At 45.3% G+C, this 16,123-nt stretch overlaps 1 protein-coding gene across 5 annotated transcripts in view; it reads left to right on the top strand.

The window, feature by feature from the left end:
• SCARB1 (scavenger receptor class B member 1) overlaps positions 1-16,123 on the top strand; it is a 53,647-nt gene that overhangs the window by 6,836 nt on the left and 30,688 nt on the right. For 4 of the 5 annotated variants that reach the window (XR_014559075.1, XM_083717365.1, XM_083717366.1 and 1 more), the window contains exons 2-5: positions 6,977-7,134; positions 12,185-12,326; positions 13,551-13,754; positions 15,509-15,604. Coding sequence is in view for 4 of the 5 variants with exons in the window: in XM_083717365.1 (XP_083573491.1) it covers positions 6,977-7,134; positions 12,185-12,326; positions 13,551-13,754; positions 15,509-15,604 (600 nt within the window). In the remaining variant the exon portion in view is untranslated. Of the gene's footprint in view, positions 1-5,569; positions 5,593-6,976; positions 7,135-12,184; positions 12,327-13,550; positions 13,755-15,508; positions 15,605-16,123 lie in introns of those variants that run through there. The other variant, XM_083717367.1, reaches the window with a different exon arrangement.

Genomic DNA, 16,123 nt, shown 5'->3' with positions numbered 1-16,123 from the left:
CTGTGGTTTTGTGGCTTGTGTCAGCCAGATCTGTGTAGGGATTGCAGGGGGGTGCAGCATCCGGAGGTGCCACCATGGACTGGCTACTGGATGGTGTCAGTAATTCATCTGTGGAGAGGGTCTGGGTTTGGGTCTGGTGTGGTTGATTGGTGTTGGCGTTCTGTGTGCCTCTGGATCTGGTGTCAGTTTTTGTGGGGAGGGCTAATTTCCAGATGTCTGGCAAGCGGGATGTGTCGTCACAACATGAACAAACATTGAGATCCCGCTCTGTTCCAGTAACAAGAAGCCGAAAGCACCAGCCTGAAGATGACGAGTGAGACCTCGTCGAAACGTCGCCTAGACACCCCAACTTTTACACGGGAAGACACCCGAGGACACCAAAACCTGCATATATATATATATATATATATATATATATATATATATATATATATTGAAAACTCCACACAACCACACACAGTCACACATGAGATGCAGCAGCAAAAAAAAGTTAATGCTATTCTAGGCTGCATCAGCAGAAGTCTAGTGTTCAAATCAAGGGAAGCAACTGTAGCACTCTGTTCCGCCTTGGTGATGCCACACCTGGAAGGAATATTGTGTCCAATTCTGGGCACCACAATTTAAGAAGGATATTGATAAGCTGGAATGTGTGCAGAGGAGGGCAAGCGAGATGATCAAGGGTCTGGAAACCAAGCCTTGAACGGTTGAAGAAGCTGGGTGTGTTTAGGCTGGAAAAGAGGAGACTTAAGAGGAGACATGATAGCCATCTTCAAATATTTTAAGGGTTGCTAGTTGGAAGATGGAGCAAGCTTGTTTTCTCCTGCTCTGGAGGGTAGGACTTGAACCAAAGGCTTCAACTTACAAGAAAGAAGATTCCAACTAAACATCAGGAAGAATTTTCTGACAGTAAGAGCTGTTCGGGAGGTTGTGGACTCTCTTGAAAGTTTTTAAGCAGAGGTTGGATGGCCATCTGTCATGGATGCTTTAGCTGAGATTCCTGCATTGCAGGCGGTTGAACTAGACAACCCTTGGGGTCCTTTGCAATGCTACAATTCTATAAAGCAGAGCTGTATTAAATTGTTGGTACCAGTTTCAGCTGCTGTGAATGGAGCCACTCATCTTATCTAGTATACACTTGAGCTTTGCCTTGGAATGTCACAAGCTGTTCTTGTGTTTTATGGACCCCTGACTCCGCCACAAGCAGGCGTGATTTCTGGAGAGCGGGGCGGGGGGGGGGCGTGCTGGACTGCAGCTCTCATCACTGGCTGTGTTAGCTTAGGGCTGATGTGAGCTGGAACACAACAATCTCTGCAGGGCCACAATTCCTTGGCATATGAGTACGTGTACATATTGCAGCAGGCAATACGACCCTATGCATCTTTACTGAGAAGAAGTCCCACTGAATTTTTGAGTGGAATGTGATACTCCCAGGTAAATGTACATAAGTTATAAGACTGCAACTTTATGATGACATTTCTTACTTCTATTTCCAAAAAGAGCTTATGCTATAATGATTTTCTACATTGTTTGGTACAGAATAATAAATGTATCCAGCTCCTATAGAGAGAGGAGAGACCATACACTTGCACTGAGTGGTTTACAAAGTTAGACAATTTACTGTTTTAAATATGGCCACAATAGTTTCCCAAGAAAAGAGGTTTGGCAGCTGTAATTAAAGGAAACTCCAACTCCAGGGCCTGAGTCAGGCATGAGGAAGCTGTGGCCCTTCAGAGGTGCCTGGGCCCCAGCTCCCACCAGCGTGGCCAAGAGGTTGGCCTGAACCATAATCTGCAAGGGGGACTTCAGTTGAACAGTCCTTCAGCCTTTGGAAAACCACATGAGGCAATGGTGTTTGTGGAAGGAATAAGCTGTAGGTTTAATATAACTATAGTCCAATTATTGGCAACCCTATCCTTTACCTCTGCTTTTCAGGAAATAAACAGGAACTGCCTTAGTCAAGCCCTAAATAAATACAGTAGGGCTGGGGGACTTTTAGGAAAAAGTATTTTGCAACTGCCTAAGGGACATCTGAAAAATGGAGGTACAATGATAGGGAAAGCTGCAAGACTCAGGCAGGTGGTGCATTAGACCATGGGTCCAGCTGTGGTCAGAAGTCTCGTGTTAAGGCAGGAGGCTTGGGCTTGAGCAGCTGACATTGTCTTACATAAGCATCAGATCAGCAGAAACACTTCCTGCTCTAATGCACAAATAGGAGCCTCATTGCAAAATATCCCTAAAAGTAAGGGAGGGGGGGTTGGCTTCCCCCTCCCTCCGCCCTTTCCTGCCTTCTCTTATCTGGATCTTATCTGCTGAGGCTGTAGAATGAGCAAAGGGATTAAGCCCAAATGAATTTGGTCAACCTTGAGAAAAACATTCCTGTGAAGAAGGGAATTTGGGGACACAGAAACATAGAATTGCAGCGTTGGAAGGCACTGCTGAGCTATCCCAGTGACCACATGACTATGGCTGATCAAATATTTTCAGTTGTGGTCTATTGAAGCACAACCAAATATTCTAGGAATCCAAGAATGGCCTTGTGCGGGTGGTGCTTGCCTGTCTCCTGGCAGGAAACCCTCTCTCTTGTTCTGCCTGCCAGAGTCTCTCTCCACTTAGCAGTAGACATTCCTTGCCTTGCATTCAAGCCACTTTTGCATCTACACTTGGGAAATAATAACACATCCTTGATTTAGATAGGGGACCTGTGGCTTTTCGGACACAGTTGGACTACAGCTCCCATGATCAGTGTTAGAAACTCAAATATATAACTAGGCACCAAAGGGCTCCTTAAACCAAGGCTACAGTCACCAAAACGGAAAGTCTAGTTGGGGGGCAAGATGGCTCTAAAAAGTCTTATTTTTCAAATGATGGACTGTCTCTGATTGATTCTCAGTTCAGATGACAACCTTAAGCCAGGTTGAGAACTTTGAAAACTTAGAGAAGGAAAGTCACTTGATCCAGGGACAGCCACATATATATTGGCCTATTCTGACCTCTTTTTCTTCATGGTGACCTCTTCTACAGGATGGGGTATTGGTGTGTGCAAACAGTCCCGATCCAATGATCCCCAGATGGTGGAAATGTCAGGTGCCATCCTGGGGCCCAGGCATCTTCACTTGCTCACAAGTGGTCAAAAGCAAGGTGCAAAATGCACCTGGCACCTAGCTAATTTTGAATGCTTGCCCATGATACCTCACCATTGGGCATGCTGGCTGGGGCTAATGGCAGCTGGAGTCCAACAATATTTGGAGGACCCCAAGAACATAGGAAGCTGCCTTATTCCCAGTCAGACCATGAGTCCCTCTAGCTTATCATTGTCCACTGGTCTTACTGGCAACAGCAACTCTGCCGGGGTTCCAACTGGGCCTTTTCTTCTCTGCCTCGGGACTGAGCCTGGCACCTTCTGCATGTATCTAACCCTGTATTAAAACAACTATGAGAGGCAAGAAACCAAAGAGCAACAGTAGCACAATGCCTTTTAAAAGGACCAACTACATGGTCACAGGTGTGTCTTAGGGGAGAGGTAGTACCTCTGGTGGGGGACATGCCATGCTCCTTCTGGGGTAGTTTGTCCACCTTTGGTCCCCACCCTGCACTCAGCTCTCACCTGTGGCTCCTGGAAGCTGTCAGGATGTGACAGTGGCCACACCCTGGGAAACAGCTTCAACTGACTGGCTAAACCAGGAGGAAGCTGGTGGGTCTCAAACCCTCACTGAGTTAGGGACAACCCCCTGCATGTGAAGACAGGCCCCGGCGGATGGAGTGGACAAGACTAATAGTGGGTCCAACGATCAAGAAGGTGGTTTCTGCACATACTGTAGAGGGAAGTGAGGGGCAGATGGGGCTCATCAACCTGGGAAGGTAAACCATCTAGCAGAAGAAAAACTCTGATCCTAAACCTCCACTACTTTGCAGCTATGCTCATTCATGAGAAAGGCTTTGGGAGTAAATCCTGAGGAAAAATCTGTACCCGCTGCCTTGTGAGACATCTTCAGTAGCAAAAAAAGACCAAGGAGAGGAGTTCCTAAAACGGTTGGATATTACTGCAGAAATAAATAGAATGTCTCGTGAAAAGCATGTTGTATCTTGTAAATATTTGTTTTAACAATACAGCAACGTTCCAAATAAAATCCAAACGGGATTGGAGTTTATCACCGTGGTCAAGAGTGTGCACCTCTTCGGCTATGTCGGTTCAGTCCCCCCCCCCTTTTTTTGCTATTAGTCTAATGCGCATCAGTCTTATAAAAGGTGCTTGGTTAGGTTACCTAACCGTGAAGTGGCAGCTTATACAATTACTTTTCCTGAGGACCAAATTGTTTTTGTAATTCTTGGTTTCTGAAGCTTTGTTAATACTTTCCCAACATCACACTTGTATATTACATTTGTTCCCTCTAATAAAATCTTTTGCAAGTTTAAATGATATCTTGATGGAAGACACACTACCTTTGTGATTAAAATGTCCAAGGCAACATCACGCTCTGCATCCATTGGAATGACTCAGATTAAAACCTATTGCCGATAGAACCAATTTAAGAGAGTGGCTTTCCTGGGGCTGCCTAATGAGTTCATAGCAGACAAATTCCAAGTTGGGGAATTCATAATTTGTAGCTCAGTCCCTTTGGTCTCTGTTATACCAACTCATACTACTGCATTCTCTCTGGCTCCCTGCCCACTCAGTCGCTGGGCCCAATTCTTAAACTGCTTTGATTCCTGCTGTGGTTTTTGATTGATCAATTATCCAAGTATCTTCTGAGCCAGTGTGGTGTAGTGGTTAAGAGCGATAAGACTCGTAATCTGGGGAACCGGCTTCGCTTCCCTGCTCCTCCACCTGCAGCTGCTGGGTGACCTTGGGCCAGTCCCACTTCTCTGAAGTCTCTCAGCCCCACTCACCTCACAGAGTGTTTGTTGTGGGGGAGGAAGGGAAAGGAGAATGTGAGCCGCTTTGAGACTCCTGAAGGGGAGTGATAAAGCGGCATATCAAATCCAAACTCCTCCTCCTCCTCTTCTTCTCCTTCTTCTTCTTCTGATGATAACCAAATGACTGACTCTAAAGGGAACCAGCTGCCTCTCCAAGCTCTTTCTGAGCTGTCACACTCTCAAGAAACCTCATTTTGACGGCACTACAAACAATTTCTGTTCTAACTGGAGCATATATAATGAGTTCTCAAAGTTCTTCTTGCATCTCAAAAGATCAGGCTTCTGCCTCAAGTGGTTCTTGCAATCCTAGAAAACACCCTTTAAAACAGAACTTTGTTTGAAGCTGAGGATTTAATCTGGTGTGGAGAAAGCCCGCAGTAGCATCTCAGGACTCGTAACATGTCCATTTTCAATAGGCTGTTTGTTCCATCCCCTGCACTGGCTAGTTATGAACCCTGACAGAACATCATGTGCTATTATGGCACATATGCCAGAAAACGTCTTGTGATTGGCACCGTTGGGAGTCAGAGGTGTTCTGTGGAGGTGGTTGTAGCTGGGGTGGGGGGAGGATGTCCTTTGGTGAGAGGAGATGGGGACGTCCTAACAACTCTCTGCACCCTTCAGAGATGACAGTTCCCAGAATTATTTGATGGAAGCCATGGCTGTTTTTAAAAGGGGGTACATTACTGCTTTAAATGCATACTGCAGAGCAGGCCTTACTTGCAGAGAAATAAGTAGAATGATACAGGCAATATTTTATCCCACTTGCTTAGAAGTAAACTTTTTCTCCCAGTGAAAAGGTTTTCTAGCCATTTAGTACAAAGGCACTAGGATAACTGATGTGAATTAGACCCTTATTTTTTTTAAAAAAAGAAAAAACCTATAAATACAATTATATATGGATATTGTTAGTGATTCAGTAACTTAGGGTTTCTGTATTCCCCTTGTAGCTCTGTTTCTTCTTTGCTGGGAATGATCACAGGTGGGGGGAGTTCCACGCAGGTTCTTCGTTTGGACTTCCCAGAGGCACCCGGGGGGCAACTGTGAGACCAGGATGTTTTGGCCCAAGCCAAAAGGGCTTGTCTTATGTCCTTAGGCATTTATTCTCTCTTCTAGCGTGGTTCCTTGCTCCCTCACCATGACATTTCTTGCAGCAGCCCACTTACGACCACCCTGTAAGGCCTGACCTAGGCAGGCAGATGGTGCCAAAATGGCTCTCTAGCAAAGGATCCTGCATTTGCAGAGTTGTTCAAACATTGATTTAAATACGCTCTAACTAAACTGATAAGCGAGCGATGTAATTTTGCATTCTGGTTCAGGGATAGTGAACATGTTGCTGGACATTGGTCATGCTGCCCAACATCTGGATGGCCACTGGTTCCTCACAGCTGGTTCCAAGCAGCCTGGCCTGAGTTGGACACAGGGCCTAAACACCAGCTCCCGGGGGTGGAGGGTGGGGGACTGGCCCTTCAGGGTTCAGAGACAAAGTTACTCATTAATTACAGAATTTCGAGTTGTGGCTTGCCTCATCTCAAGGGTACAAAACTTGGGCAGTGCATTCCTCTTATTTTTGAGATTAGATCAGATGCTAGCTCAAAAATTCCCAGAATATGTGCCAAAGAATGTAAATATAACGCAACACATGCTCTGCTGATGTGTTCCAGGAGAAATAAACAACTGTATTCTCTTTTACTTCCCTTTTGTCCTTCTTTGTTTTAATATCCCCTCCTTTCTTTATTACTCAATTGCCCTCATTTTACAGAAACTGGCATATCTGCCTAATTCTCTGCTACTTTTTGGTTAAACGCTATATTGACTATGTGGTGCATAAGATACACACACTTAGGGCTTTTTTCCCAGCCATAGAATTTTTGTTTCTTTTTATTACTAATTTTTATCTTTACTAAATGTTGTTTTTCATGTTTGTATTTTTTTTTGGTAATTGTAAGGTTTTAAAATTTGGTTTTAATCTTGTCTTTTAAATGGTTGCCACCCACCTTAGGGAGAAGGGGGTGTAATAAACAACAACAACCTCTGATGAAGCACATGTTTGTCATTACAGAATGTGCGCCTTGATCCCAGTGGCATGGCATTCAACTTGTGGAAAGACCTCCCGGTGCCATTTTTCTTTTCAGTCTATTTATTTGAGGTGCTGAATCCAAAGGAAGTTCTTCAAGGAGGAAAGCCGGTAGTGAGCCAGCGTGGTCCTTATGTATACAGGTTTGAGCTCATTTCTGTCTGCTTCATCCCATGTGACAATCTTATTATTTTTCTTGTCAATTATCCTGTATGTTGGGCATGAGGAACCTTTGGCCCACCACATCTTGCTGAACTACAACTCTCATCATCCCTGGGCATTAGCCATCTTTGCTGGGTTGATGGGAGTTGTGATCCAGCAACATCTGGAGGAGCAAAAGTTTACCACACGTGATTTTTATGTAACTGGTGGTGAAGAAGCTTTTTTTAGCCTGCAGACCACATTCCCTGATGAGCAACGAAACCTGCATGCATGGTTAAGGTGACACCCCCAGAAACTAAAGAATGCAAAGCAGGCTGGTCAAGAAAACTCTGGTCCATTGTTTAAACCAGCCTGAATGTCTGCTTTTAGGGTAGAAGTGTCTCTTGTCTACTGAATATGAGAAATTGGGAGGCTTGGAGAGGCTTTAGTTCAGCGGAGATTGTGTGCCAGAGTGAAAAAGATACAAGATTTGTTGGCAGCTCTGAGTAACCTTCATGAAACTCCTTTCACTCTGCTTAAGCTTGAGACTAGGTCCCTCCCCAAAAACAGCTAAGAAAAAAATAAAGCTCATTTTATAGGAGCTTGCCCCTGACATAATTTACCATAACAGAATTGTTTAAGTGAGAAAAAGGGTGTGTGTGAGAGATAAGAGCAGACGAGAAAACAGGTCTATTTGGAGGCGCCAGATCAAAAAGCAGCTGCACCTCAGTCTTGGCCTGAACTTACTGCCTATTTGGGCCATTCTGGATCACCTTTCTGACCTTTGCCCCTTAGTCCACAGAAGCCAATTCCTTGGGTTGCTGCTGGGACTGGTAGTTATAATCCAGTTTTCTTATTAATCTTTAGCTTCAGCTACTATAAGGCTGGGAATTTAGTAAACTTGTAAATAGTTTGGACTGGTGGAAGATTTAGGAACATGATGTTCAGGTTTTACTGATTTTCATGCTTTATTTGTAGCTGCTTAACAATTAAAAATGATTAGTCTGTCTAATTCGCCCCACCCCGTATGTTTATATATTAATTCAAACATTCCCTTTATTATTATATTTCACTTATTGCCAAGCTTGCATATGCTAATCATCTCTGAGCATTGTTTTAAAATAAATATTTCCAGTTTATTTTGTTTGTGGTCTGACCCCTGACCCATTCTGACTGCCAGCACCAGCTCAATGGAGTGAAATTAAAAAACCTGTTTTCACGAGTCAGAGGCACTCCCAGCCCTACCCAAAGATGCTTCTGCTTTTGAAGGAGATGCTGTGCCACTGATCTGCCGCGCTTCCCTAACGCATGTTCCCCAGTACACCTCCTTACTCACCCCAGAGCCCAGACCATTTATAATCAACTCAGGCCTTTTGGCTCTTGTGGGCAGAATATGTGTCCTAGACCTAGAGTGTTCCTAGTGCCCCCACCAGCTGCCCTTTAATGGTTGGTAGCAGTGGCCCGGCTGTCTCCTTGGGAGATGTTGCTTCCCATTGGGGAGGGATCATTGAAGGGCCGTGGTTCAGTGGCAGAGCACCTGCCTGGCATGCATAAGGATCCAGGTTCAGTCCCTGCCCTCTCCCAGTAGGGCTGGGAGAGGCTTTTGTCTGAAACCTTGGAGATCCGCTGCCTGTTCATGGGGACAGTGCTGAGCAAGAAAGACCAGTGGGCTTTCTGTATAAGGCAGCTTTCAAAGTTCCTCTAATTTGGAGTTCCTTTGATTTGGAGCTTCCAAGCCAAGAACGGAGTTTGAAAGCCACCAAACAGGTCAGTGGAGGGAGTGATGGAAGATCTTCTTGAAAGCTTATCCAAATCTTTTGCCCAGCACTCAGCAAGTTCTGTTGCCATCTCATGCACAATTCCCCCCCCCCCCCGCCCCACTGGGCTTAGCTGCCAGCATAATGCCAAGCTTGTCCTCTGCGTATGTTGTGCCTATAGTGGCTCCCTGATGCACTTGCGGGTGCTGAATGTATGCATTGTGGCTCTGTGCAAAGGGAATGAAGCAAAAGCCTCTTAGCACAAATGTCTTTGTTTCTCCTTTGCCCAAGATTAGAGTCCAAGCGAATGGGGACTCTTATCCCTTCTCCTGCTCCGGCCCCAAGATTGGATTTAAATGGCGCATAGCAAGCAGGGCTTTCTGCTGAGCTGCCTAATCCACCATCCTTGTGTCACCCGTCTGGGATTGCCAGCTTCCCTTCCTCTCAGAGGCTCCAGTTCCTTTTAAGAACTACTGGACAGCTCTTGGCAGGCTTGGTCAGCTGCATGATGTGAGGTCAGAAGTCCCCACCAGCTGAATTGATCTTTACTGTTCAAAGCCTCTGTCAATCCACCAATGCTGACAGGTGGAGCCCCTGCAAGCATCTCATTGGCCTTTCAATGCAGTGAGTGTTCATGTTCATGCAAAGGGTTGCACACGACTGGCACGCTTTTCTGTTAAAACTAACAGGTGGCTCTCATGTGCAAGAGCGTCAGAAGCTTCTGAGGATTTGTTGTAGTCTGAACGGAACACTTCTTCAGAAGTCTTGAACCATCATCCTCTGTGAAGTTGGTGGTTGAAATATATAATTGGCTTTTCCTTTTAGTTCTCCGCCCTTGGCCTGTGGATTATGCTGGGCCACTTATTAAAGGTTACATGATTGCTCCTTATTTGTTTCAGTATCAATGACTCCTTTTGTTCGAGGTGTTGATCTGTCCCTCTGTTGAAATAGAAAGTGTTGGGAGGCCAGTGAGAGAAATCTGCACCCATTGCTATGTCTGCGGCACACCTAGGATTGTTTTAGAAGTGTCAGGGTGAGAAAAGGTAGGATTAATGGATTAATGCCGACATCCAAGGGAGGTTATGAAAAAAGCCTTGCAACTTACAAAGCAGATAAATAGCGCTTTTAGCGCTTCATAACATTAAAAATGGTGCTAAAGAACCAGTGTAGTGAACTGTAGTGCTGGGGAAAGACCTAGGAGACTAGGGTTCGAATCCCCACTCAGCCAGTCACTGTGTCTCAGTCCAGTTTCCCTTACAGGGGGGTTGTGAGGATAAAATAGGAAGGGTGGGGGAAGAACCACCTTGGAGGAGAGTTGAGAACAATGATGATAATCATGAAGTTTGTTATAATGATGCTATCCAGCCTTCTTGTCTCAAAACACTGTAACTCCTAAGCCAGGGAGATCAGAACATGACACTCTTAATCTCAAGATTCTGCGTTTGAGCCCCACATTGGACAAAGGATTCCTGCATTCCAGGAAGGTAGACTAGATGATCCTCATGGTCCTTTCCAGCTCTACAGTTCTATGACTTTTACAGAGTTTCTCACTGGGCTTTTTCTGCTTTGGGCCAGATTTTCCCAACCTGGTCTGCCCTGCAGAGATTTTGGGCTACAGTTCCCCTAATCCCTGACTGGTGGGCAAATGAGGACACTTTGTATGTGTATAACTCTTTAAAAAACTTTCAATAAAATCTTAATAATGAAAAAATGTTTTGGAGTAACAAACACACTCAGTTTTTAGATGCAAATAAGTATTGTATAGTCGTACCTTGGAAGTCAAACGGAATCCGTTCTGGAAGTCCAATCAACTTCCAAAACGTTTGGAAACCAAGGCACAGCTTTTGATTGGCAGGAAGCCCCTGCAGCCAATTGGAAGCCGCGTAAGCCGTGTCAGATGTTTGAATTCCAAAGAACGCTTGTAAACCGGTTTGCGGCATTTGGGAGCCAAAATGTTTGACTCTCGCTGCGTTTGGGGTCCAACGTACGACTGTATCTGGAAGCGTCATTCCCTCCCATGTGAGAAAAAGCAAGAGCGCCTCTTAAGACTCTGCTTACAGTTTTTAGGAGTACTTTTGATTGAAAAACCATGTTGTTTTTTAAAAAAAATCTGTTGCCCAATTGGAAGACACTTTAAAAAAATGATTTAAAGGGGTTTTTATTCGATTGACATAAATAGTGATTCAGTTTTTAAATGAACATAGGAAGCTGCTGCTGCTGCTGCTGTTGTTGTTATCATTAATTGTTTGCTAATAGAAGATCTCAAAGTGGTTTGCAATACTCATACCCTCTCCACACAAACATAATAAATACATAAACACAAATACATGAACATTATCATTGTACCTAAACGTCAGGGCTGGCCCACAGCATTTTGTTGACTGAGGCAAACCAGAAAATGCCCCCTCCCCAAAAGCATCATTCCTACAAAAAGCAAACAGTCTTTCATGACTTCATCCCATTCTTAGCTATATCACAAGCCCTTCAGAATTCAGGAAAACAATATGGATAACCCCTCTATCCCAGTCAGCCATAACTTGGGCAGTACTGTATAGCTACGTTACAAAGTCCACGCAAGTGTGACATCACCACATGCACCCTCCCTGCAGTCACCCCCAAGCCGCTGGGAGGGGAGACCCATGCTCAGCCATCAACCCAGGCGTAGCACCAGTAGCCTCTGCCAAGCCTCCATTCGGCCCCCCTGCTTCCACGGGCAGTGGCAGCCACTGCTGCTGTTGGTCAAAGTGAGGCACACACCACTACCATCTTCAGCCGCTTGGAAACACTTGACAAGTGTACCCACAAACCCCCAAGTGTACCAAAGAACATGGTTTGTGCCAGTGTCTGGAGGGGAGAGGTGCATGCCCTGGCTTCCTTTGGAGTGGGCCCTAGGCCGTTCCTCAGGGGCAGATCTGCTGGGCAGGTAATGAAGCTCCCAGAGGAGCCCCAGAAGCGACTTCAGTCCACATTTTGGGTCAAGTGGACCCAGTTTTTGTTGCATGACTCAAACTGATTACTTTTTTGTTGCATATATTTCAACAATCCCAAAGTTTGAGAGTCAGTAGCACAGGTGTTGTAAAGATGAAGTGTTGTGGTAAGTAGACTGTTTTGCTGAAGAGCACTTAAATTCTTTATGCATATTGTCTCTAGAAAATGACATTGCAAGAAAGCTTTCATATGACAAAACTATGGAGTGTCTGCAACGTCTATAGCCTATTATGGAGGAAAGCCTTCCATGGTGGAAGCAATGCAGGTACTGATTTAGCCTGAGTCTTTGTGCCTCTCTCTTCTACAGGGAGCACAGAGAGAAAACCAACATAACTTTCCATGACAATGATACCATCTCCTTCTTAGAGTATCGGAGTTTCTACTTCCGGCCAGAGCTGTCAGTTGGGTTAGAATCTGACTACGTTGTCATACCAAATATCTTGGTGTCGGTAAGTGGACTCACAGTTGCTGTGATAATTATTTCTAGTTTCTAATTGTTTTTGTTTACCTGGGTTTAAACATATGCTATGCAGTGGGAGGAAAGGGAAAGGGTACAATGTGGTTATAGGTTTTCAATTCCCTGAATACTGGCTTTCCATCTTTGTCTTTTAAAACAAGAAATAAAAAGAAATACCCAAACATCTAGTGCTTATGGTTGAGAAGAGATGCGTGAAAGTATGTAGGCCATTCAGAGCAGCGTGTTGAATTGATTCATTGCTTACTAAGGGCTGAAGGAATTTTGATAATCCTACACTGGAAAAAGTCAGAAATGCCACCAGCTACATGCAGGGAAATCAAGGGATAGTCATGGATTACATACTTAAAATTGATTCCCCCCTTTCCCCATTCCCTGCCCTCAACCTTTCCTCCCCCTGAACTAATACCAGAGGCACACTCCAGTCTTACATCCCATAAAATTTACTTGTAGGTTGTTGAAGAGTAAGAATTATCTGCTCTAAAGGTAATATCTCTGAATGAGTCACTATTCTGGGTTTCCTGATTGAAATGAGATGAGCCAAGAACACCGACTCATACAGAGATGTGACAAATTGCCTCTTCTGAGGTTGGTTTCCCAGTTAATTTTATTTACTTTATTTTAAATTACTTACTATTCTATACATTCCAAGTATAACATATAAAAGAACAAAGCAATACAAACACATCATTTTAGATCCACTAGTAAATTCAGAGACACTTCCTGTCACACATTAAACCTCTGCCTTAAACAAAGTTAACATCCCCTCTTACACATTTTTACCACATACCCAAATGATTTAATATCTATTTTAATTTTTATATTTCCTGGATCGGTGACTATAAGTTTCTGTTCATTTTATATCCATACCGACTGTTCTCATATATACATACAAATTGCAAAAGTCTACAATCCTAGCTTCCCATACTTGGAAGTAAGCCCTGTTGAATTCAGTAAGACTTGCTTCTGAGGTAGAGATGGTTAACATTGTGCTGTTTCCACAGCACCTTTAGCTGTTGTTGGGGTGTGTGTTTAAATATGAGACATATATAGAAGGTGATTCTTGTATTAGAGAGTTTGCCTGGGGATCTGTTCCCAGTACTAGCCAGCAATAGGTATCCGTGCCAGACAACATGAGCTCTTCTTAGGAGCATCAATGCATGATAACCTCTTTCTTCTTTCCATCTTTCACAACCAGGCTGCAGCGGTGATGTTGGAGGACATGCCGGCGGCCGCTCAGATGCTTGTCAGTGCCACCTTTGCTGCCTTCGGACAGGGTGCTTTTGTGAACCGGACGGTGGGAGAAATCTTGTGGGGTTATGATGAGCCGCTCATCGACTTCCTGAACAGCATCAAGCCTGGCTTACTTCCCTTCAAAGGGAAATTTGGCTTGTTTGCTGAAGTAAGTAAAACCCTTGGGAGGGAGCTTGGGTCTCTGAAGCTAGTGGTGGAGGGGTGCGGTGGAAGTTATGAAGGGCAAGGCAGAAATGAGAAGCAGGCAGGTGCAACAATTCTGTAGCAGATGCCAAGAGAGAGGCGTGGGAAGCTGCTCCAGATCCAACTATCTGCCTGCCCTGCCCAGCCTCAAAGAGAGCAGCTCTCCCCAGTCACCTCCCAACTAATCCTTCCAAGCAGAGGTGTCAGGAATTTAAGGCAAAATATAATTGGGCACAGTTTCACGCCCATGACAAAACCAAGTAGCTTAAGAGGAAGTCTCCTTCCATGTACCAGCATTTGTAGGGCTTGCCAGTAACATGTAACTGGAGAACTGCTTTCTGAAGCAGTCCAGGGCAGTGTGTGCAAAAGTAAGGCCAGTTTTGCAAGACATCTCCAGATAAGGAATTTCTGGAAAGCAGGGTTTGCTCCTAGCTTAGGGTTACCAGAAGCACCTGGTTCCCAGGGACAGTCCACGGATTTTCAAATCTGCCCCTGGGAAGCATGGCGGCAGCAGCCCCAGCAGCCCGGAGCCAGCCTGGTAGCGCAGTTGGCTCTGGCTGGCTTCAGGAGCTGCTTGCTGCCGTGTCACAACACATCATATGGGGACTTCTGGCGAGGAAAAATGGCTGGCGCCATGGCAGCAAGCAGCTCCTGAAGCCAGCCAGAGCCAACTGCGCTACCAGGTTGGCTCCAGGCTGCTGACTGCTGCTGCCGCCGCCACTGCCGAAGGGGGACCGGGGACGTCCGGCAGTACAGATCTCCTGCCCCCTTCCCCCTTTGTTTTGAATGATCGGGGGAGGCTCGGGAGTCATGGCTGGCTGGCCGTTGCCCAGTTTTTTAAAAACTCTGGGCATTTATGTTTCACAGGGTGTGAAAGAAGGGCTTTGCACCTTTATACAATATGCATGTGTGCTTGGGCCCAGGATCTTTTGCCTCACCATCCCCACTACTGACTCCCTGTTGCCACTCAGCTTCAAAAAAAAAGGGGGGGAGTGTCCCCGGATACATTGAAAAAAAAATCTGGTAACCATATCCTGGCTACTACGCCTTCTGTTGGCTGCTATGGCGTGTATCAGTGGCAACAATGCGGTGACTGGTTCAATGTTTCCGTCTAGGGTGCCTGGTACAGAATCAGACTTTTGGTGCATCCAGCTTAGCAGTGTCTCTTCCAGTTTCCTCAAAGTGGTGCCTGCCAGATGTTGGATAGCAGTTACCGTCCACCCCAGGCAGCATGGCCAACCTTGGGAAGGCACCAGATTGGGGAAGGCTGCTCTGTTCACTGGGTGGAGCTAGTGTGGCAGAGCAGCTAGAGTGTCGCGCTCGCACCTTGGAGACTGAAGCTCAAATCCCTGCTCAGCCATGAAGCTCACTGGGTGACCTTGTTGTGAGGGCAAAATGGAGAGGAAATGTGGAGTGTAAATGTAATGATAATGATAATGATACTGTCAAGGCCTAAGGTCAAGATCTCGCCCAGCCCAGCAACCTGAAATCGTTTTTGCTGGTGGTGTCAGGGATTTGTACCATTATTCAAGGCTCTGAGGTGCAGCATATACTCTACCTCTGAGCTATGGCCAACCTTCCTTGCAAACCCTTCTTAAGAGGGCAAGGTATGAAGTGGCCTTCCTCCCTGTTCTCTGCTCCCTGATTTCCCTAACCCCAACCCTTCTGAAAAGCACGTGAGCAAGGCATGTTAATAATATATCTTCTCTTCTACTGCAGTTCAATAATTCAAATACAGGGCTGTTCACGGTGTACACAGGCATGAAGAACATCAGCAGAGTCCATATGATAGATTCTTGGAATGGACTGAAAGAGGTAACTGCAAACTGCTCTCTTCGTGGAAACTCCTCTTCCATTGTCTCTCTTTAAAGGCAGACAGAATCAACCCATTCAGATCCTCCTATGCAGTCAAGATGTTTTGGCTCTGCCTTTGTCTTCCCAGTGCTGTTTGCTGCCCCATCAACTCAGAACAGAGTCTTCTTTTAATGTGGAAGACTTGGCACAGCATAGGATTAGCCATTGATTCCTTCATTTTTTTCCTTTTGTAATCTCACCTGCTCCCATGTGCATCACATGTTGGGAATAAAAAACTTCCATGGAGACAGCTCAGATTCAGCCACAAGAAAAAGTTGAATTCTTCGGTTGCTGTAATCCAAGTGTGAGGAGCCTTTTTCACCCTGAGGGCCACATTCCCCTCTGGGAAGTCTTCCAGGGACCACATGGCAATGACGGGCTGGGGCAGAAATGGAAGCTGCAATTTAAGCACATTCTTAACTTGTGGACATTCAGCTTTACGTGCATGACCATTAATTAATTAATTGATTGATTAAAAGA

The sequence above is a fragment of the Podarcis gaigeae genome (assembly GCF_964106915.1).
Source record: "Podarcis gaigeae genome assembly, chromosome: 16".
NCBI lineage: Eukaryota > Metazoa > Chordata > Lepidosauria > Squamata > Lacertidae > Podarcis > Podarcis gaigeae.
The sequence above is the reverse complement of the archived record's forward strand: the minus strand, read 5'-3'. Positions and strand labels throughout refer to the sequence as shown.